We start from the raw sequence: 24,330 nt of genomic DNA on the forward strand, positions 1-24,330 counted from the left end.
TTCTTTTTTTTTTGTTGTTGTTCATAAATTTTTATTGGTTTTCGTGGCAATGAAATAAAACAGAACAGAACAAGGGCTTCCGAAGGAAGCAAAGGTAGCAAGTATTAACACATGCCAAGTACGGTATATCAAATTGCATAAAAGAAGATATAAGGGACAAATGTGGTTGGAGTAAGCGAGTAGTACAGCAGATCCAAATGTAAGCAATAGTATAAGGAGTCAGGATAATATTATAGAAAATATTCAGTACATACATATTAGTACAAGTTATGAGATATGAAATGTATACCATAATATGAGGAAACAGGCTTACAAAACATTGAAGAATAAAACTTTAAATGAGAGAGGAGAACATCAAAAGTCCGATTTACAATGTTTGAGTAGCAAAGACCACGTTTTGTTATAAGATGGTAACGATTTATGTCGTTCAGCAATATGGCATTTCTAACAGCTCTGGCCCATGTTGGTGCATGTTACATTTCACATTTTCATTGGTTAATTACATTCGTCATTATACTTATTAATCTATTGATTGGTTAATATTTTTGAGTGATACTGTGTGTCACACCTTTTTCTCTAGAACTACTCGTCTTTCCCGTAAATGTCCTGTTAATATACCAAGATCCCCTTCTTGAACACCTGGGCCTAACAGTTTTTAGCTTTGTGGTTGACTTTCTTAAGTTTCACATCCTTATTCTTATGAGGCTTTTAACAGCTGGACATGCTGACTTGGGTAGAAGGTTGCTTTTCACAAGAATTGTTATTTCCAGCTTTGCCTTCTGTTTGACCTTGCTCTTCTCAGAAAAAGCAGATGTGTGCCTTACAGAGCTGACAGCTTTTAGTCAGTGTGTCTTCAGCCATTTTAGTCTTCAGCAGCCATTTTAGGTTTTTAACTCTGTTGGCTTGTTTCTGCTATATTGGGGATTCTAGGGTGTCTTTCAATGGTCTTTTCTTCACCTGTGCTTTCCTGCACAGGGCTTCTCCTCCCCTTCCTTCCTCAACTTCAGAACAGTGCTATTGCCTTACCTGGAGATAATTGATGAGTTTTGTTTCTCAGATCTTTACGGTTAACCACTCAGGAGAGGCAGACCTGCCTCCAAGACTACCATCTCTAGATGGCTTCGTAGAGCTATATCCTCTGTATACATCAGTTGCAGCAAACAACCACCTGACTTCTTGAAAGCGCATTCAACAAGAGTGGTCTCCTCTTGGGCAGAGGCTTGGGCGATTCCACCCGAGGAGATTTGTAGATCAGCAAACTAATCTTCCCTTTATACCTTCTCCAAATTCTACATGGTGAATGTAGCAGCATGGAGGATGCCACATTTGGGTCCTCGGTACTATTAGCAGGCTCCTCTATCCCATCTGAGAGTTTGGGGAACTGCTTAGGTGTGTCCCTACGGTTCAGCATACCATTCCTATTGCACTGGAAAAAGAGATTAGGTTCTTACCTTGATAATATCTTTTCCAATAGATAGGAATGGCATGCTGAACCCCCATCCAGGAATTATCTGATGCGCCTACTTTCTGACTCAAAGTTTAATGGTCAGCTTCACAGTTAAGAATTTCCTGTCAGTCAGACTATGGGATTGTGAAGAGTCTCTGTATATAATTAAAGGGAGGAATGTTTAGCTCCATAAAGTGTTCCGGCTGTTATGTTCTTGTTTAACATGTTTCCTCACAGAGGCTTTTTAATGTTTTTCTTGCATTACTGTTCATGCATTGATTGATTTACATTTATATGAGAGGATCAGACTTTGTTTTGGGGAGTTCCCCCATACCCTTACTTCTGTCTCTTCCTATAGGGCTGTCATCAGCTTTGATATGAACTGAAGAGGGCAGCAAAGACTGGGTAGGAGGAGGGGCTAAAAGGCTGTGATTGACATCTGCAGAATACTCATGAGCAGACATGAACAACCCTATGGTTCAGCATACCATTCCTATCTACTGGAAAAGATATTATCAAGATAAGAATCTGATCTCTTTTTCTGCTTTCAGAGGCCTCCTCCTATCCCCCTTAATCTACTAAGTCTTAAGCAGCAGAATGGTGTGGGCCACTGGAACCATGGCCCTACCAATATTTTACTCAGCCCAGCATCAGCAACTGTAATTTGGGAATGGGACTAGAGATTGATTTATTCTTGTACAATCCCACTTAATTCCAGGACCAGTGGATTATTTCTTTCTACCCTCCAGGACTTTGTAGGAAGCCTCAAACTTCAGAGACTTAAACCCCTCCCTCTCATACCTCATCACTGTGCCTGATCCTCAGTCTTCCTTCCTACAAGCCAGGCTGTAGGAGCTAGTCTTTTCTGCTCATGTTTAATTTTATGTAATTTCAGTATTTTACGTTTGCGGTTTTCGTGCTGTGAAGGTTCCCTGCGGGGACATTCTTGGCTGTGGAAGATCGCAGACCTTTGGAAAAAGTCTGCTTCTAGGGAGTTCATTGCTTGTCAGTAAGCCCCCTGGACAGCCTACACATCAGATTGGGGCTCAGAGACCATTCTTTGGGAACTTGCTCACCCCAGATTCATCCGCTAGTGGGTAGAGCACAGGCTAAGCGTTTCCTTGGATGCTTGACTGGGATCGGAGCCAGACTGTGTTCCTCCCCAAGGCATTTGCGCAGCATGTCTGAGTGTGCCAGAGGTCTCCGGCCATGGAGGTCAGGCCAGAGGGGCAGTCAGAAAAGTTGAAATCCAATCTTGCATGGTGGTTGCGACCTCTCTTGCTTTCCAGAGACCTTCCCCTCTGGACCTCGGATTGGTTGATTCTCTCTATGGACATGAGTCTCAAAGGCTGGGGAGTGATGTGTATGACTGTCCTGTTCAGGGCCGGTGGGCGTCAATCGATTCTTCAGTCTTAATTTCAAGGCTGGCAGCGAAGACCCGGACACTCTCATTCAGCCCTGGCCACTGGAAGGTCTCTTCTACATCTTCCCTTCGTGGCCCATCATAGGGCATCTGTTGAGGTGGATAGCGGCCCATGAGGGCCTGGTGATTCTAGTTGTACCCAATTTTCCAAGGTGGCTGTGGTATGCTGACTTGTTTTGGCTCCAACGGGATCGGGGGCTCTGGCTACCTTGTTATTCTTGTGTTCTCAAGCAGGGTCCGATTGCGATGCAGGATCTGGGCCACTTTGGTCTTATTGCATGGCTCTTGACCGCGAGGCCTTAATCAGCCAGGGCTATTCTTTGGCTGTGATTGCCACATTGCTTCACAGCAAAAGGAAGTCCACAGTGGCAGCCTATGCAAAGGCTTGGAGGTTTTCCCAGGCCTGGTGGACACGTCTCTCTTTTCAATTTCTCGGGTCCTGCAGGATGGCCTGAAGAAGGGCCTAGTGGTAGCTTTGCTCTGGGTGCAGATTGCTGGTCTTTTGTGTATGGGCCCTCCTTCTTTAAGAGGCTCTTTGGCAGCTCATCTGGATGTAGCTTTTTTTCTATGGGGCGCTCTGTGACTTAGGCCTTTATTGCATCTTCCCCGCCTGACCTTGAATCTTAATCTGGTTCTCCGCTCTCAGGCTCATCCGCCATATGAGCCTCTGGAAAAGGCGTCTCTGATGGATCTCACAGTCAAGACAGTCTTCCTGGTCACTATTACCTCAGCCTGTAGGGTTTCAAAGCTTTAGGCCCTCTCCTGCAGGGATCCTTTTCTGCATATTACGGATTCTATTGTGATGCTGCATACTGTTCCTTCTTTTCTTCTAATAATGGTTTCTGCGGTTCATGGACGTGCACAGGCTTTTGTTGCGGTATCTGGAGGTCACCAACGAGTTTCGTCTCTCTGATCACCTGTTTGTTCTGGCAGGTCCTACCCACAAAGGTAGGCCAGCTTCTAAGGCCAGTATTTCTAAGTGGATTCAGATGACCATTTCTGCGGCTTATGTGGTGGTTGGAAAGAAGCCCCCCCCCCACTCGCGGTTCAGGCTCATTCAACCAGAAGTGTTTCATCCTCTTGTGCAGAGTCAGCTCTTTCTCTGGATGAGATTTGCAGGGCTGCTACCTGGTCCTCATTGCATACATTCATCAAGTTTTACAGGATCGATGTGGCAGCCAAGCAGAATGCTGCTTTTGGTGCCTCCATTTTGGCAGCGGGCTCATCAGTCCCACCCTGAATTTTCGGGACTGCTTTGTTGTGTCCCACTGGTCCCGGAATAAAGTGGGATTGTACAAGAATAAAAGATTAGGTTCTTACCTTTGCTAATCTTTTTTCTTGTAAATCCACACTTTATTCCAGGAACCTGCCCTAAACCTTGCTGATTTGCCGATCGTCTGCCTTTACAAGTACTGGTAAGCTGGATTTCTCTTTTCTGACCAGCCCTTATAAGAGTGCCATCAGAATTTAGTACTTAGTTTGGGGGGGGGGTGAAGATCCCTGATTCAGGTGCCCCCTTCTGACAGTGCAGGTTGTGTTTCCTTATAGCACTGTTTTGTTGTTCAGGTTTCTAATGTTTCATAACCTGTTCTCTAGTTTTTATTGTTGCTGTTTTGCATTTGTTGTTAGGAGCAGAATTGATTTATTTGCCGGGGAGTTTCCCCATTCCCCTCTCTCTTGTTATTATCCTCTACAGATGTTCCTGCTTTAAGACTGACTGAGGATCAGGCACAGTGATGAGGTATGAGGGGGATGGGTTTAAGTCTCAAAAGTTTGAGGCTTCCTACAAAGTCCTGGCTGGTAGATGGAAATAACCCACTAGTCCTGGAATAAAGTGTGGATTTACATGAAAGAAAATTAGCAAATAATTATTTATCAGTGTCCTGGTGTAGTCAGCCAAAGATAGAAAGTGTTGTGGTGATGTGGCTTTGCTTCTGAGCTGAGTATTTTTACCAGTCTGTTTTCTATTCCTTTTGGTGTCTGTTATATTGTACATCATCAGAAAAGTGTTGAATAGCGTAAAAAGGTCTCTCTTACTGGTAGGCCCTATATCAGTTTCTTGGATTTTAATGTGTATTGTCAGATGGCAGTATGGTAGCTTTTTGTAGAAATAGGAAGTAAGATGAGTCAAAAAAAATAGCAAGCCTGAATTCTGCCCATAATTTTGATTTTTCTGTGAAAGAATATAAATTATGATACCTGGAATTTTATCAGTACTTTGATTCTAGCTTCAGATCAGTTCACTAAGTTGATAGATTGAAAATACCCGGTTTTGCGATGCGTGTATGAGGGCTTTGAGGTGGTGATGGTGGTAGCTTCTCCTATCTGAGATGGAGCCTCAGGATCTCAGGATTTCTTTTCAATGGACTGATTATATAGAGCTCGGTGTCATTTCATTGCCCTTAAGAGCCACTGCTGATATGTGCTCTCTGAATTCCAATTACATCAGCCATGCACAAAGAAATTTCTAAACAAAATGGCTCTTAGAGCAAGAATGCTTCTTTCCTTTTCAAATCTGTGTGTTTGCAGACCCACACCGCAGCCTGATTCAGAAGGGTAGTTTAGTGCCCTCTCTTCTCCCAAGTTTAGTGTTCAGGGCATTTTGATCATGTGATATGCGTGAGCCTGGTCTCCTGTGCCGTGACTTGTTTCCACCATCTCAGAAGTTGGCTTGGTCACACAGCACTAGCATCAAGGTTCCCTATTGAAATGATTTATCATCAGGATGAGGTGTTGAAGTTGGTACTGATTAGAGAATGACACGGTGAAAAAATTGGTCACCGTCACCGCTCCGTCCCCGTCTCACCATCCTCTGCACCGCCCCGTCACCGCCATTCCCTTCACCGCCCCGTCACCGCCACTGCCACCCCATTCACCGCCCCGTCACCGCCACTGCAACCCCATTCACCGCCCCGTCACTGTCACCGCTGCATACATAAAAGCCTCAAACGGGTACGATTTTATATACTTTTCTTTATTTACGTATAAAGGAAACATTCTTTAAAACTTTAAAACTTAGTTAAATATTAGTTAATAACTATACAAAAACAAAACACGCAGAGAAAAAATTAATTAATATAAATTCTCAAAACTGACACATTTTGATCACTAAATTTAAAATAGTTATTTTTCATACAATTTTTCAATCACTAATCTTCCACCACCCCTGGGGCTAGCAATGCACAGACATAAAACTACACAGTCTTACATGCAAAGGGGTTGGAAATAAAATAATCTTATTGGCTTTGCACTCTGATTAAAAAAAAAAAAAGAACCAGCTCAGTGCTGCAAGAGTAGCCCAGCCAAACTTCAGCACGGAGCTGGTTTTTTTTTTTTCACACAAACAGTCCTACTAGAAACCTCTAATGTGGCTTAGTAAAAGAGACCCTAAAAGCAAATAATCTCACCTGCATCAGAGCAAATGAAAATTTCAGCATGAGAATGTGTATGCTATTGGAAAGAGTAGCTCAGCCAGACCTCAGCACGGAGCTGGTTTTTTTTTTTTTACACAAACATTCCTTTCCTTACCTCAGCTTGTAACCGACGAAGTTTTCAGGTTTTCAAAAAGCTGCGAAATCCAAATCCTCTGCTCGGCTCCGAAATCACAATCGCTACTGCTGCACTACAAGCCATTAAATATCATGTGCGGCAGTAGCGATTGGTCCCCTACTTTGATCTGACAAATGAGGAGCCAGTATATTGGGGGGCGGAGTCAATGCGGCAACGTGCAAGTTGGATCGAGAGTTGGAGGAGACAGACAACATGGCGGAGACATCAAACACCCGGTCACGAACACGGTGAAACACAGGTAAATAGCGGTTCCTAGAAGGGGGTACATTGGCCTGCGGGGACAAATCTTTTCACCGTTTTTGCGGGCGGTGAAAACTTTTGTCCCCGTGTCTGCGGCGATTTGGCTATGGAGTCTCCATAACCCGCAGTCAAACCGCAGCCACGCCGCGGCTCACTGCGGGGATCGCTCCCCGTGTCATTCTCTAGTACTGATCTTTTATTTATTTATTCTTTTCCTTCTAATTTGCAGGGTTGCAAGCATCTTCCTTCCAGAGGCACATAGATTACAAAGTCAGGCAGAAGTTCCCAGCCAAATGAAGGAGGAGATCAAGGTGCCTAGTAACTCCAAGATATCCTCAGGCGTAAGACCAGTAAACTAACATTTTGATTTGTAGTCACTACTCATAACATATATTTGGCCAGATGTTTTGACTTACATCTAGAAGGGTTCTGGTCTTTGCACAAGAGGATAAGGGACAGATTTAATCTTAACTAGATTGCAGTAGGTCAGTGGTCGTCAAACCACGGCTTGCGAGCCACTTGCGGCTCATTAGCCACTTGAGTGCGGCTCGCAGCTCAGCTAGCTAGAGCAGGGTTGCCCAACCTGCTTCCCTTCCCCATAAAGATAAGGTGACCATACGTCCCGTTTTGAACGGGACTGTCCCCTTTTTAGATTCCCTGTCCCGTTGTCCCCACACACAGCTTCGGGATGCCAAAATGTCCCGTTTTCAGAGACCGCATCCCGAAGCTGAGCGTGGGGACAACGGGACAGGCGATTGCTTCCCCTCCCCCCGGTCCTCCGCCGCTGCCGACTGCCGCAACTAAAGCGAAGGAAGGTCCAGGCGCCGGCCCACAAACTTTCTTCCTGACGTCGGAGAGGAAGTTCAGGGCCAGCTGATCACTGCCTGGCTGGCCCGGAACTTCCTCTATGACGTCAGAATTGATGTCAGGAAGAAGGTTTGTGGACAGATGCCTGGACCTTCCTTTGCTTTAGTTGCGGCGGTGGACCGGGGAGGGTGTTTGAAGCGGCGGTAAGCATCATCAGCAAGGCCTGGTCCGGAGGGGGGGACAGGCTTTGGCGCTGGAGGGAGGCAGGCAAGCAGGCTGGCTTTAGCGCAGCAGGGAGGGAGGGAGGTAGGCTGGCTAGCTTCGGGGGAGGGGGTGGAACAAAGGCTGGAAGGCAGTGAGGGGGACGTAGGAAGGAGCACTGGGGGCACTAAGGACATAGGAAGGAGGCACTGGGAGCCCTAAGGACATAGAAAGGGGCACTAAGGACATGGGAAGGAGGCACTGGGGGCACTAAGGAAATAGGAAGCAGGCATTGGGGGCACTAAGGACATAGGAAGGAAGGAGGGAGGGAATAGAAAGGGACAGTTTTGGGCCTGAGTAAAGAAAGAAATGAAAGAAAGAATGCACAATCAGAAGGAAACGCAACCAGAGACTCATGAAATCACCAGACAGCAAAGGTAGGAAAAATGATTTTATTTTCAATTTAGTGATCAAAATGTATCTGTTTTGAGAATTTATATCTGCTGTCTATATTTTGCACTATGGCCCCTTTTTACTAAACCACAATAGCAGTTTTTAGCGAGCCTATAAACATCAAGAACAGCGCAGGGCATTCAGCGCAGCTCCCTGCGCTAAAAACTGCTATCGCGGTTTAGTAAAAAGGGAGGGGGTATATTTGTCTATTTTTGTATAGTTGTTACTGAGGTGACATTGCATAAAGTCGTCTCCCTTGACCTCTTTTAAAACCCGTGGAATATAAATGATAATTAACATTTTATTCCAGGACAAGCAGGCAGCATATTCTCTACATGTGGGCGACGTCACCGACAGAGCCCCCTAGCGGACGTTTTCGCAAGAAGACTTGCTCGAAGACCTTCAGGCTTGCAATTGGCCCACGCGTGGCCTTCGCACCCTGCCTAGGGCAAGTGTGTCCTCAGTTCAATGTTTTCCGCGGAGCCAGAAGCACTGCTCCCTTTCTGCGCAATCTCGTTGTCCCTCTTGCACCGTGGCTTTCTTTATTATTTTCATTAACTCGCTGTGCTCGCATCTTTATTATTTTCATTTTTTTCAGTTCGTATATTTTTGGTCCTTACCTGGCCGCCTGGCCTTGCAGGGCTGCGGCTGTATTTTTTCTTATGTCCCGGCCTCGTTCCGGATTTAAACACTGCACTCAATGTAACCGGGTTATCTCTATCACCGATCCCCATCGTTGGTGTATTGAGAGCTTGGGTGCAGACCAACGTGCTGAGTCTTGTCCCCGTTGTGCGACTCTTCAACCACGGGCTCTTCGTCAACGGGTAGCCAAGATTCTTCAACTCTTTGGCCCCCATGGATCCTGCGGGGCAGGCCTCGAGCTCGGCCTCGGCACCCTCGTTGGGCGCCTTGGCCTCGAAGTCCTCGTCCTCAGCTCCCTCGTTGGGTGCCTCGGCCTCTTCTGCTACTCCGGCCTCGGGTAAGTCTCCTCTTTCCTCCTCAGGTGTGCCAGCAAAGAAACCTTCCTCTGAGTCTCATGTCAGTGCCGCGTCATCGGCGTCTTCGAGACATCATTCTAAGCGTGCCTCCTCACATAGGGAATACTCATCCTCGAGGTCGCCCACGAAGGAGCGCACTGCTGCACCCTCGACCCACCTTCCTTTGATCTCAGTGCCTATGTTCGAGGACATGCTTAAGGCTATTATTACCATGCAGCTTTCCTCGGTGGTGAGCCAACTAGTTCCGACCTCGACGCCTGTGGCCTTGGTCTCGACATAGTCGCGGTCTGCCCAGCCTGAGCGTCCCCTCGTTTCTTGAGGTGTCACCCGCAAGACTCGGGTTCCCTCGAGCGATTCTTCCTCCCCTGAGGCGCCGAGGACCTTTCGGGGGTCCTGACCAGGGGGTCGTGTTTCCCCCGCTACTGGGGCAAAGCTTGCCTCTTCTAAAAAGCACCGGTCTTCTCCGCCCTGTCGGGGCAAGTCTCCGACCTCGAGACCATCTACACACACGCTTGTCCTCGAATTGGACTCTAGTGTTTGTTCCCCATTGAGAAGCTTGCCGGCTTCTAAGGGGTCTGCTTCGAAGCCTATTGGGGATTTTTCATATACCCCGTGTTCTCCAAAGCTCTCTCAGCAATTTCCTCTGACTCCGGGGTCTTCCTCGGTCCATGTAGCACGGGGCTGTTCTTCGACGCCCCCTACACGCCTTAGTCGAACCTCTTCCGTCTCCCATTCACGGGACTCTGAGGCTCCGGCTTACTATTCCAGAGAGGTTTCTCCCTCTTTCTTGGCTGCATCCCTTTCTCGGTCGGAGTCTCCTCCGGAGGATGAATCCTCTTCTCGGACCTCCTCCTTTTCTCATTTCATCTCTGACATGGGCAAAGCTCTGAAATTGGATCTTCAGTCCGACTCCCACTTTACGCAGGAATACCTGACGGAACTGGGAGTTGACAATATGGCTCGTGAGGCACTCCGCCTTCCATTGCATCAGGTTCTTCGGCAGACGTTCCTCCGGAACCTGGAGACATCTTATGCTGTCACAGCTATTCCCTCCAAGTTGGAGTCCTGTTCCCGGACTACCCCTGTTAAAGGGTTTGAGGGTGCTCAGCTTTCCCACCAATCCTTGGTGGTTGTCTTCTTTGAAGAAGTCTAACCCCTTGAAGGTCTATGCTGCCGCTCCCCCTGGCAGGGAAGGCCGTACAATGGACAATTTTGGTTGCCGTCTTTATCAGAACTCGATGATGGCAAACCGTATCCTTAACTACAGTTTCTTCTTTATGTCCTACCTTCGGTTCTGTATCGATGCCCTCCGCTCATTCCCTGCCAGAGCCTCGGCGTCAGGAGTTTCGTCTCCTCGTGGAGACCCTCTCCCAGCTCTGCCTGTATATGTTTCAGGCCTCTTACGATGCCTTTGAGTTATCCACGAGAGTCACAGCCTTTGCGATCGCTATGCGTCACCTCGCTTGGCTCCGACTTGTGGATATGGATCTGAATCTACAGGATCGTCTTGCCAATCTCCCGTGTGTGGGTCATGAGCTCTTCGATGATTCCATCGAAGCGGCCACGAAGCGCCTCTCGGACCACGAGCGGTCCTTTGCGTCTCTGGTGAAACTTAAACCTAAGGCCCCTCCGGCTCCAATATAAAATTTCTCTCCGGAGGTATCCACAGAAATCCACTCCTGCTTTCTCTAGGCCTCCTTCAAAACGGCCTCAGTAACAGCAACAACGTCAACCTAAAACTCAGCCACCGGCCCTGGCCAAATCCGGGCCATCCTTTTGACAATTCCAGTCTGAGCCTTCAGGCTCCCTTCCTCATGGAGCCTTCCCCATTTCCCATCGGGGGTTGTCTCCATCATTTCTTTCCCCAATGGGCAAAAATTACCACCGACAGCTGGGTACTGTCTATCATCAAGGAGGGGTACTCCCTCCACTTCAGGCGTGTACCCCCGGACCTGCCTCCAAGAGAGTTTCCTTCTGCTCAGTCTCAGCTTCCTTTCCTTCTGCAGGAAGCTCAGGCCCTTCTTCGCCTGAGGGCAGTCGAGGTTCCCAAGGAACAGTGGAACTCCAGTTTTTATTCCCGGTACTTTCTGGTACCCAAGAAGACGGGGGATCAGCGTCCGATCCTGGACCTCCGTGCTCTGAACAAGTTTCTGGTATGGGAACGAATCGGAATGCTCACCCTTCCCACGTTATATCCCCTCTTGGACGAGGGGGACTGGACTTCAAGGAGGTGTACACGCACATTCCGATGCACCCGGCCTCGCCAGTATTTGAGATTCCGGGTGCGGGATCTCTACCTCAAGTATTGTGTTCTTCCCTTTGGCCTGGCGGCCTCTCCAAGGGTCTTCACGAAGTATCTGGTTGTGGTAGCTGCAGCCCTGCGCCTCTGTGGCCTGCAGCTACCCTACCTCGACGACTGGTTAATCAAAGCGACCTCTCGCAACAAAGTCCTGCGAGCGACGGATCAGACTATCTTGCTCCTTCAGAGTCTCGGCTTCGAGGTGAACTTTCCCAAGTCCCACCTCTGCCCGTCCCAGTTTCTCAAGTTCATTGGAGCGGTCCTGGACACGGTGAGCCTTCGCTCCTTCTTGCCTCGGCCTCGTCAGGAGGCCCTTATCCGGTTGTGCCGAATGGTGACCCGTCTGCACTCGGCGCTGGCTCGGCTCATGATGATCCTCCTAGGTCACATGGCCTCCACGGTTCACGTGACTTCTTTTGCCAGACTTCACCTCCGTATTCCTCAATGGACTCTGGCGTCTCAGTGGAACCAGGTTCGGGATCCTCTCTCTCGACGCATTGTCATGACTCCTTTGTTGATGACTCTCCGTTGGTGGATGCTGTCTTCCAATCTTTCCAGAGGTTTTCTATTTCATGCTCTTCCGCAGAAGGTCCTCAATGGACTCGTCGACCTATGCTTGGGGGGCTCATCTGGACGGTCTGCACACCCAGGGTCTTTGGTCCTGTGCCGACAGTCTTTGTCACATCAATCTTTTGGAGCTTCGAGCGATTTTCCTCGCTCTGAAAGCTTTTTGTTATCTGCTTCGCGACCAGGTGGTGCTGGTTCGCACAAGCAACCAGGTCGCCATGTATTATATCAACAAACAGGGGGGCACGTGGTCCAAGTCCCTGTGCCAGGAGGTGATGCGGCTCTGGGATTGGGCCATCTTCCGCAACATATTCATTCGAGCTGTCTACATTCAGGGCCAGCGGAATTGTCTGGCAGACAAGTTGAGTCATCTTCTGCAGCCTCACGAGTGGTCTCTCCACTCCGTTACCCTGCTTCAGGTGTTTGCTCGTTGGGGGACTCCGGACATCGATCTGTTCGCGTCCCCCCTCAATCATAAGTTGCCCCGCTTCTGCTCCAGGGTTTACACCCCTCTCAGGATCGAGGCGGATGCTTTCCTTCTAGATTGGACAAACGCGTTCCTTTATGCGTTCCCTCCATTCCCTCTGATTCTGAAGACTCTCATCAAGCTTCTTTGACTGGGTGACAAGGAAGCTAGACTTGGGAGAGTCTATGGACATCGTGTACCTGGATTTCAGTAAAGCATTTGATAGCGTCCCACACCGCAGGCTGTTGAGCAAAATGAAATCGATGGGGTTAGGAGAAACACTAACTACTTGGGTCAATGATTGGCTAAGTGGAAGACTTCAAAGGGTAATGGTTAATGGTACCCTCTCTAAAACATCGGAGGTGACCAGCGGAGTACCGCAGGGTTCAGTCCTGGGCCCACTCCTTTTCAACATATTCATAGGGGATCTGACTCAGGGGCTTCAGGGTAAAATAACATTATTCGCCGACGACACTAAACTATGCAATATAGTAAGGGAATGTACTTTACAGGATAGTATGGCACAGGACCTGCTTACATTGGAAAGATGGTCCTCGACCTGGCAGTTGGGCTTTAACGCTGGGAAATGTAAGGTTATGCACCTCGGTAGCGGTAATCCATGCAGAAATTACACCTTGAATGGAGAAACTTTAATTTGTACTTCAGTGGAACGAGACCTAGGAGTAATCATCTGTGCAGACATGAAAACTGCCAATCAAGTGGAGAAGGCTTCATCTAAAGCAAGGCAGATGATGGGATGTATCAGTAGAAGCTTTGTCAGCAAGAAGCTTGAAGTCATAATGCCATTGTACAGAACCATGGTGAGACCTCATCTGGAATACTGTGTACAATTCTGGAGGCCACATTACCGTAAACATGTGCTTAGAATCGAATCAGTTCAACGGATGGCCACCAGGAGGATCTCGGGGCTAAAGGGTCTCTCGTACGAGGAGAGACTAAACAAACTATAGCTCTACACTCTAGAAGAACGTAGGGAGAGAGGAGACATGATTGAGACATTTAAATACATCACGGGACGTATCGAGGTGGAAGATGATATCTTCTTTCTCAGGGGACCCTCTGCCACTAGAGGGCATGCGCTCAAACTCAGAGGCGGGAAATTTCATAGCGACATCAGGAAGTATTTCTTCACAGAAAGAGTGGTTGACCGTTGGAATGAGCTTCCAGCGCAGGTTATCGAGGCCAGCAGCGTGCTGGACTTTAAGAATAAATGGGATACCTATGTGGGATCCCTACGAGGGTCGAACTGGAATATCGGTCGCTAGGTATAGACTTAAGAGGATGGGTCAGTAGGGTGGGCAGACTTGATGGGCTATAGCCCTTTTCTGCCGTCATCTTCTATGTTTCTATGTAAGCTCAAGTCTTCGCATGCCACCATGATTCTGGTAGCTCCTCAGTGGCCCCGGCAACCTTGATTCTCCCTTCTGTAGCAACTCAGTACCAGGGAGCCTCTTCTGCCTATATTTCCTTCTCTGCTTACGCAGTCAGGGTTCTCTGCTTCATCCCAACCTCCAGTCTCTGCACTTAACGGCTTGATTCCTCGAGACTTAATACCCTCGTTCCAGCTCTCCCAGCCTGTCCTGGAAGCGTGTCGGAAGGAGTCCACTCGCCAATGTTACCATCAGAAGTGGACCTGTTTTTCTTCCTGGTGTGCTGCTCGACAGCAGGAGCCTCTATCTGCCTCCTTATCTGCTTTCCTGGATTATCTGTTACACTTGTCTGGCGCTGGACTCTGGTCCTCTTCGGTTTGAGTCCACCTTAGTGCCATTGCTGCTTTTCATCAGCCGATTGATGGGAAGCCTATCTTTGTTCATCCTGTGGTCTCCCGCTTCATGAAAGGACTTTTCCACGTTCATCCGCCTCTTAAACCTCCTCCGGTGGTTTGGGAACTTAACGTGGTCCTTGCACATTTGATGACACCCCTGTTCGAGCCGCTGGCGCGGGCTCACTTGAAGTATCTTACTGGGAAGGTTGTGTTCCTTATTGCTCTCACTTCTGCCCATTGGATCAGTGAACTTCAAGCCTTGGTTGCAGACCCACCTTTCACTGTCTTCCATCATGATAAGGTGGTCCTCCGTATCCATCCTAAGTTCTTGCCCAAGATTGTTTCTGATTTTCACATCTACCAATCCATTGTTCTTCCTGTGTTTTTTTCCGAAGCCCCATTCTCAGCCTGGAGAAGCGGCTCTGCATTCTCTTGATTGTAAGCGTGCGCTGGCCTTCTACTTGAAGCGCACTGCTCCTCACCGTACTGCTCCCCAGCTGTTCATCTCTTTCGATCCCAATCACTTGGGTCGCTCTGTTTCTAAGCAAACCATTTCTAGTTGGTTGGCCACTTGTATCTCTTTCTGTTACGATCAGGCTGGTCTCTCTCTGCCGGGTCGAGTCACAGGCCACAAGGTCAGAGCGATGGCAGCGTCTGTTGCTTTCCTTCGCTCGACTCCCATCGAGGAAATCTGTAAAGCTGCCACTTGGTCCTCGGTTCATACGTTCACCTCGCACTACTGTCTAGATGCTTTTTCCAGGCGTGACGGCCGATTTGGCCAGTCTGTTTTGCAGCATTTATTCTCCTAAATTTGCCAACTTTCCCTCCGTCCCATTGTAATTAGCTTGGAGGTCACCCACATGTAGAGAATATGCTGCCTGCTTGTCCTGGGATAAAGCACAGTTACTTACCGTAACAGGTGTTATCCAGGGACAGCAGGCAGATATTCTCGCAACCCACCCACCTCCCCATGGTTGGCTTCTTTGCTTGCTATCTGAACTAAGGACACGCTGAGGAGACGCATGCCCTAGGCAGGGCGGGAGGGGCATACGTGGGCCAATCGCAAGCCTGAAGGTCTTTGAGCAAGTCTGCTTGTGAAAATGTCTGCTATGGGGCTCCGTCGGTGACGTCACCCACATGTAGAGAATATCTGCCTGCTGTCTCTGGTAACACCTGTTACGGAAAGTAACTGTGCTTTCTCTGCGTACAGTGTGCTTTGTGTTTTTTTTAATTTTATTGTTGGTAGATCATTTTGATTTGGCCACGAAGGTAAGGGGGAGGGAGGGGAGCTGCTGAAAGACATCTAAACTAAACTAAACCTTAAGTTTATATACTGCATCCTCTCCATAATTATAGAGCTTGGCACGGTTTACAAGAGTTTAATAAAGGAAGGAGTAGCATAGAGGGGTTTGATGTTAAGTCCAGGGGGGAAGAGAACATTACAATTTTGTGAAAAGCCAAGTTTTCAGGTGCTTACGGAATAATTGGAAGGAGCCCAGATTCCGTAGTGGGGCAGTAAAATTATTTCAGAGCTGTGTGATTCTGAAAAAGAGAGATTTGCCCAATTTTCCCACATAGAGGATACCTTTTAGCGAGCGGAAGGATAGTTTAAGTTTTTGGGTGGGCCTGGTGGTGTCAGGGCTCGAGGAGTTCCAAGAAAGAGGGATTAGTGGAGAGAGGATGACATGTAGGATCTTAAAAGTTAGGCAGGCGCATTTGAAATGAACCCTGGAAATTATTGGGAGCCAGTGAAGTTTGGACAGAAGTGGGGAAACATGATCGAATTTGCGTTTTGCAAAGATCAGCTTGGCCGCAGTATTCTGAACTAGCTGAAGTCTTTGAAGACTTTTTTTTAGTTAGACTTAGATAGATGGAATTACAATAGTCTAGTCTGGAGAGGATGATAGATTGAACAAGGATGACAAAATGTTGTTGGCGGAAGCAGGATCTCACTTTCCTCAACAAAGAAGCATGATTTTACCAGGGAGTTGAGGTGGTCGTTGAAAGAAAGAGAAGAGTCGATAATGATGCCTAGGACTTTGCTAGAGAACTCGAGCTGCAGTGTGGCTCCAGAGGGTAGTAAGAAGAGGGTAGGTAGCTGTTCTAATTTTGAGCCGAGCCAGAGTGGTTTTGTTTTGGACTCGTTCAGTTTCATTTGAACTGAGAGGGGCCAGGATTGGAGTTTCGTTATGCAGACTGTGATGTTCTCAGAGAGGTTGGTAAGGTTCGAGTCTGTCTTGAGAAGGACAAGGATGTAGGGAGATAGATGGAAGACTTTCAGGGAGGACATATAGATCCCTGTGGGACTCTGCAAGTCGGTTTCCAAGAAGCGGACGTGGTGCCATTTGTGTTGACAGTGTAGGAGCGGGAACGTAAGAAGTTTGAAAACCACTCTAAGACTGTGGAGTCGATGCCGATCTCAGAAAGTTGATAAATTAGAATATCATGGTGGATGACATCAAAAGCTGCAGAGAAATCGAATTGTAATAGGACAGCAAATTTATTGCGAGAATGTAATTGTTGTACCTTTTAAGATTAATGAGACCAGTAAGAATTCGGTGCCGAAGTTGGGTCTGAAGCCGTGTTGGTAAGGTAAGAGAATGGAGAATCTCTCTAGGTAAGATGAGAGCTGGGTAGAAATGATGGCCTCTAGCATTTTAGTCAGGAGAGGGATATTTGCTATGGGACGGTAGTTAGATGGTGAGGAAGGGTCAAGATCAGCTTTTTTCAGTAATGGGGACAAGGCAATATGTCCCTTTTCTGTGGAGAATAGGCCCAATAGTAAAGCAGAGTTTATAAGTCTGGTGAGGGATGAGATGGCCTGTGCGGGAATATTCTCATATAGTTAGGAAGGGAATGGATCCAACTTACATTTGCAGGATTTCAGTTTGAGACAGAGTTTAGAGATCTGGGGTTCAAATATGAGTTCAAAGGCAGTCCAGGATCTATCTGCTGGGATTACTAAAAAGAAAAAATTTAATCATGTGACTCCCCTTCTAAAGGAAAAGCATTGGCTACCTGTAAATCATAGAATTACATATAAAATAGCACTACTTACACACAAAATTTTAATGAATAAAGCTCCTGCATTCTTAGAAAGGCTTCTAATCCCTTATATTCCTTCTAAATCCTTAAGATCGGAAGAGAAATCTATCCGCTTAGTCCCTTCACTGAGACTTATTTATTCAAGGAGAGATGCAATCTTTTCCGTCACGGCCCCTCAAATCTGGAATTCGCTACCAATCAATATAAAGGAAGAAAAATTACTTAGTAAGTTTAAAAGTCTCCTGAAAAGCTGGCTTTTTAAGAATGCTTTTAACTGAGTTACGCAAATTTTATATATTCAGGATGTGTGCTAGAGTACTAGTAATGATGAAGGTGAAAATTGAGCAGGTATCCTTTTTCCCATCCTGTTGTTTCATCATCTCGCCCTTTTTATTTGTTTATAAATTGTATTTAATCCTTTATTTATTACCTTATGTGGTTGGTTGGTCGAAATTGTTTTAACCGTCTGGTTTGATTAATGTGTTTTTTTTACCCCAATTTTATTATTATTTGTAAATCGCATTGAACTATGATTTTGCGATCTAATCTAATTTTTATTAAACTTGAAACTTGATAGGGTTAGAGTCGTTGGGAGCCAGAGAGTTGTAAGAGACTGCTGGTGGGAAGGAGCTTCTTATAGTAGTGATCTTTTCGTTGAAGAATTTTGCTAGGTTGTCTGATGATGGGGAGGAGGAGGAGTGGTGGAATCGTTTTTAGAAGTTAAGGTGCGCCAGATGAAGGGGATTTAGATATTTTCCATTTACGCTCCAGAGCTTAACATTTCTGCTTCAGTTCTCTGTGGTATGAAAGATACCAGGGGGCCTTACCAGGGGAGTAGGAGATAGATTTAGTAGATAAAGGGGCAAGAGCACAATAGGTAGACTCGGAGAGGTTTACCCAGTTGTGCCAGTTAGATTCTGGGCTTAGGACAAGAGGGAAGTTGGTTGAGAAATTGTGTTCAGAACAGTTCGCTTGCGATTTTTTTGTGGGAGGTAATAGAATTTGTGACATGCGGTGGAGATCCAAGGTGAGATATGAAAATGGGGAGGCAGAAAAAACCTAGGGACATGTTCCCAACGAGCATCCTCGGCAGAAGTTTTGTGCTCAGTCAGGTCGAGGAAGCTGATGATATCTAGAGCAGTGGTTCCCAACCTGTCCTGTCCTGGAGGACCACCAGGCCATTCGGGTTTTCAGGCTAGCCCTAATGAATATGCATGAGAGAGATTTGCATATAATGGAAGTGGCAGGCATGCAAATTTGCTCCATGCATATTCATTAGGGCTAGCCTGAAAACCCGATTGGCCTGGTGGTCCTCCAGGACAGGGTTGGGAACCACTGATCTAGCGTATGCCCCTTTTCGTGGGTTGGGGAGGACGCAGGAGAGGAGAAACCTAGAGAAGTGAGGAAGTTGTTGAATTCGGTTGCATCCTTGCTGGTGTTGTCATCTAGGTGGAGATTAATATCGCCAATGATCAGTAGTCTCTGAAATTTTAGGAAGGCGCTTGTTATGGTGAGATCGTAGGATTTATTCCAGGGGGTTGGAGGCCGGTATAGTAACAGGATGCCTAATGGGTAGGGGTGGAGTTCATCGTTGACTGAAGCTAACATATATTCTAGTGAAGTGTGGCTACCCTTTTCGAGGAGTTGAACGTTGAAGAATGATTTGTAGAGGAGTGCCAGGCCTCCTCCTTTTTGGTTTATTCTGGGAGAGAAGAGGCCATGGTAACCATAGGAACAGAGTTCATTTTGTGTGACTATATCGTCTTTTTTGATCCATGATTCTGTGATGCACAGGAATCCAGGATCGAAGTTCCCGAGTAGGTCCTTTAGAATTTGGGCCTTGTTGTAAGCTGATCTGGCATTACAGTAGAGTGTTGGAACTGGGGTGAGAGAGCCAAAAGTGAGGTTGGGTAGATTGGCAGGAGGAACGAGCTTTAAAGACTGTGCAGGGAATTATTTTTTGTAAAATCATGTTTTGTTATGTGACTGGCATTATTTAGACTTTAATTTCTATGAATGAATAGAATGAAAATGATATAAAATTGTTTGCTTGTTTTTATATGTGAGCGCTGAAGGGAAGTGGAGAGAGAGTGGGCTGAGGATGCTGAAGGGAAATGGGGAAGAGAGAGTGGGGACGAGACGCTGATTTATAAATTGACAGTTGTACAGAATATTGTTTCTTTTTATACTTTAATATAATACGTTCAGTATAAAACTATTCGAGGCTTGTGTGGATGGGATCAGATGGTTTGCGGGGACAGGGACCAAGCTCGCTGGGATGGAGATTTTTTTCCCTGTGTCATTCTCTAGGCTCTGCCACAAATCGATTTTAACTATGTGTGGGTGAGCAGGGTGTCAGTCGGGTTGACGTAGCCGTCGTAGCGCAAGCGGGCATAGGGTACGGCTCTCAAAAGAAATCTTAATCGTTGTACTGCTGATCTTTGGCTCTTTTGACTAATGAGTTTGCCTACCACTGCCCTAGGTAATCCATTCTGTGAAGAGAAATAGGTTCAGCTACTTTTCATAACTTTGTCATATGACTGTGCTTGATGCTGAATGAACAAGTGTGTCATACTGGGTCATACAAAAGGTCTTTCAAACTCAGCATCCTGTTTCTAACAATGGAGCATCCGTAAGAGTAGATTCCTTATTGCTCACTCCCAGGGGTAAGTGATGGTTTTTCCTATATGGCTAAAGATGGCTTATGGTCTTTTCTTATAGGAACTCGACTAAATCTTTTATAACTACATTTTCCCACAAAACATTGAATAGATTACCTAATTGTGCATTGAGTGAAAATATATTCAATTTGTTTTAAATGTATTCATTTCATAGAGTATGCCCTTGTCTTAATTCTATTAATCATTCCCTATTTATCCATTCTGTACCACTCATCATTTTATTACCTTCTATCTTATCTCTTCAGTCATCTCTTTTACAAGCTGGAGTCTTTACCTGTTAGCCTCTCTTGACAGAGACACTATTCCATCCTATGCATCACTTTAGTTATCCCAGGACAAGCAGGCAGCATATTTTCACATGTGGGTGATGTCATCCATGGAACCCCGGTACGGACAGTTGCAAAAGTGCACCGGCACTTTAATGACTTTAGAAAGTTTGCGACTGACCACACATGTGCGAGTGCCTTCCTGCCATATGTAGGCGCGTGGTTCCTCAGTTCTTAGTTTTCCGTGGAGCTAAGAAGTCACATTTCTAAACATTTTTTCTTTTTTGCCTTGCCTTCCCACCTGCACGTTTATTTACTACTTCTTTCTTTCTTTCTTCTTTTATTTTATTTTCATACCTGCTTTTTTCCAGTTAAAAAAAAAATTATTTTTCCCTGTTTTTGACCTCCGGGTGCTTCGACAGCGGGGCCCCCATTCTCGCCTCAGCCTTATGACGGGGCCTCCGTTCTCACCTCAGCCTTTCGCTGTTGATTTGGCTGAGGTGTTTTTTCCGTTGATATTCCGTCCATTAACGGGGTTTAAGAAGTGTAGCAGGTGCCAGAGGACTGGAACATCACATTGACACTTGCGCGCGTTGTTCCACTCTCAAGAAACATACCATAAAAAGCTGCCACCTTCAACAAAACCAATTGTTTAGTGCCGGCATGGAAGGGGAGGAACTTTCGCATCCATCAACATCTAAGTCATCGGCATCGAAGGCACAGATGTCCTCCGATGCATCGGCATTGACCCTGGCGTCGCAACCTCTTGCTCCTTCTGGTAAGACAGCAGAAAAAGTCACCAGCTTCCCAAGTGGGATCACAGGCCACTAAGGCATTGAGTCATCATGTCAGCCAAGCAAAAATCCCTTATGCATCTTGTTTCCAGGCCTCGGAGCTGGCGGGACCGTGCTTCCCATCAGCTCCCAACATCTACCAAAGGTACCAGGAAGGGGGGATTTTGGGGGGGACATCCAGTGGCAGGAGGAGTGAGCATCCCTCCTGCCCTTTTTTTCGGGAGGAAGAGGGTGTGGAGGATAGGAGATGGTTCAGGGGGCCCCTCTGTTGGCAGGAGGGAGTGGGTAGCCCTCCTGCCAATTTTCTCTCATGGGGGATGGGGATAGCATGGCAGAAGGAATGGGCATCCCTCCTGCTGTTTTCACTGCTACGGGGGGGGGGGGGGGAATTGGTTGATTCCCGGAAGGGCTTTTTTTCTTTCTTTTTAATGGGGCAGATATTGTGCTTGTGTAACAAACGCAAAACATCTGTCCATTAAAAAAAAGAAAAAAAGGTCTCCTGCCTTGAACAGCTGAGCAGTAGAAGGCTGCTTTTGGGGCTTCCCCTGCCTCTCAGCTGCTTGGGCTTCCCTTTCCAGCTTTGCGCATGTGTGAGAGTTGCTCTCACACCAATCAATTGGACAAGAGAGACGGGGATTACGACAAACCTCCACATGAATCATTTGCATTAGAGAATGACACAGTGACAAAATTCATCACTGTTCCTGGCCCCGCGGATAATCGCAAGAAACCATTCGGTGTCATTCTTTAGTGTCTATCTCAACCTCAGCCGTTCTACACCAACATCCTTCAATGCAAGGCTTGAGGGTCAGTGGCTGTGACTCTGATTCTTCCCTCTCTCCTTAAAGAATGACATGTAGATGATTTCCCGTGGTTATCCACGGGGACGGTGATGAATTTTGTCATCATGTCATTCTCTAATTTACATGCAATGTTTTTGGTACATCGATCACTCTTCCACAATCGGCCAGAGAATTGGCCAACAGTGAGCCAGTACTGGTATTAGCGATTATGCTTACAGTTACAGTTAGTTTATTTGATATACCACTTTTCTTAACAATTTTTGTCAAATCAAGGCAGTTAATAAAGGTTCAAATAATAGGCACATTAAAACTACCTTCTGGCCCAATTGGGCTCACAATGTAAACTAAGTGCCTGGAGGAAAACAATGCTTTTGTAAAAGATAAGTTAGGAAAAGGAGGGAAAGAAGAAGAACCCTCAGAGAAAGCATAGGATATAACTATAAGGAACCCACCCCAGTATCCAAAAGTAGATTTCATAAGAATAAAATGAAAAATAACAATAAGTTACATAAATTACAATCAATTAAAAATAGAAAAATGAAAATAAAGAGGTAAAAGAAAAATTAAACAAGAATCAAATCACCTAAAAGTCAATCCTGTAGAAGAGTAAGGAGGTCTCTGGAGAGGCCTGTCGTCAACCTTGCCCAGGACTTCACTAGGAAAGAAGGAGCCGATGGCAAGACAGGTGGAGAAAAGACAGGATTCAAAAAGTCCGACCGGCAGCATCAAGATCTCCAACTACAGGGAGCGGCACACTATGCTCGACACTGGCATGAAGTGTTACAGTCTAGGCCCCGGTCCGAGGCAATTGAAGACAGCAGATTCCAATGGTGGAACAATGGCCACAGTCTCCACAACGCAGCCATCAAGAAGATGAAAGCGAGGAATCAAACTGAAGCAGAAGCTCATCATCTGCAACTTCAGAGCTGATCCTCAGCCGGCATAAAACATCAATCAGCGAGAGCGCCTTTGCGAAGGAGTCTTGGAAGGAGCCAGGAGCCCAGGCAGCCCAGCAGCAAATTCTAACTTCTAACTCAAAAAAAAAAAAAAAGTACTTTTCATCTGTTCTCATTCTTCTCTTCTCTCTCTATTCTTTCAGCTAGCTGCACGCCGAGCACCACTCTGAGAAAGGAGAAATGGAGGCTAAAGGAACCCAGCAAAGCTTTCTAGTATACTGCACCGGGTGTCATATGTATGACTACCTCCCCTCCGGGAGGCAGGTGTACATATGCGGTCGATGTCAGGAACTGGATAGCCTGAAGAAGGAGGTTGGGAGACTGCAGGTGAAGGTCCAGGAGCTGAAAGGACTCCGCACCGTAGAGGAACCAGGCTGGGCAACTGAAGATACCACCAGAGAGTGCCACATCAATGAGCAGGTTAGAGAGCTTGAGAGATTCATTGAGGAGGCCTGCAGGATGGTGGAGGCACAGGATCACCAACAAGTCAGAAGGGAACCAACAGTCGGAAGATGGAATCCACCAGATGCCAGGGGACAGGAACCAATATATGGAGGACAGATTCTACCAGATTCCAGAAGGGAAGGACAGATTCTACCAGATTCCATGAGGGAAGGACGGATTTCAACAGGACCTTGCGGAGGAGCTGAGCAGACAGAGGAGGCGGAGTCCTATCAGAATCCGGAAGAAGGATTGGCGGATCGAGTCACTGATATAAACCTGAGACCCAAGAGGAAACTGAGAAAGGGGAAATCCGCAATCGTAGTGGGAGACTCAATCCTGAGAGAGGTGGACAGTCACATAGCAGGAGGCAGAGATGACCGACTCGTGACATGTCTCCCAGGGGCGAGAACTAAGGACATCACAGACAGAATCGAGAGAATCCTGGAAGGAGCTGAGACGGAGGAAACAGCAGTGATAATCCACGTTGGAACCAAATTCGTCAGCAGAAGGAACTACAACAGGACAACACTGACCGAGCAGTTCAAGATACTGGGGAGGAAACTGAAGCTGAGGACAAGGAAGATAGCCTTCTCAGAGATCCTGCCAGTACCGAGGGCGGACGCAAGGAGGCAGACCGAGCTGCAAGCAATTAACGGTTGGCTGAGGAGGTGGTGCGAAAAGGAAGGTTTTCACTTTGTACGGAACTGGACAACTTTCCTGGAAAAGAACAAGCTCTACAGGAGGGACGGACTGCACCTGAGCACCGATGGAATGAGGAGACTGGCACACAACATCCAGAACAACATAGACTTGGCTTTAAACTGAGGAAAAGGGGAAAGCCGATAGTCGATCTGACATCGACACACCGGACCAGAGTATCAAACAAGGATACTAGACCAGGAAAAGACGATAGAGGGATTTAGACTGAGTGGACATTTTTGACAAAAAATCCAAGGACGCAACGCAGGGACCCAGGGAACTGACGAAACCAAAGAGCAAGAAATGGAGGAAACAGTCGGAAGGACATCCAAAAATGGGGAAGCAGGCTGAGGACGAGATAGACACACCACAGGAGGGAGATGAG

The 24,330-nt window shown here is 46.8% G+C and overlaps 1 protein-coding gene across 7 annotated transcripts in view; it reads left to right on the forward strand.

Annotated features, from left to right (window-relative positions):
* LOC117365282 (WD repeat-containing protein 62-like) overlaps nucleotides 1–24,330 on the forward strand; it is a 442,332-nt gene that overhangs the window by 384,746 nt on the left and 33,256 nt on the right. For 3 of the 7 annotated variants that reach the window (XM_033955506.1, XM_033955511.1, XM_033955509.1), the window contains one exon: nucleotides 6,910–7,030. In XM_033955506.1, coding sequence (XP_033811397.1) covers nucleotides 6,910–7,030 — 121 coding nt within the window. The remainder of the gene's footprint in view (nucleotides 1–6,909; nucleotides 7,031–24,330) is intronic. The other 4 variants (XM_033955512.1, XM_033955507.1, XM_033955508.1 and 1 more) reach the window with 2 other exon arrangements.

This window comes from Geotrypetes seraphini, chromosome 8 (genome assembly GCF_902459505.1).
Source record: "Geotrypetes seraphini chromosome 8, aGeoSer1.1, whole genome shotgun sequence".
NCBI classification, from domain to species: domain Eukaryota; kingdom Metazoa; phylum Chordata; class Amphibia; order Gymnophiona; family Dermophiidae; genus Geotrypetes; species Geotrypetes seraphini.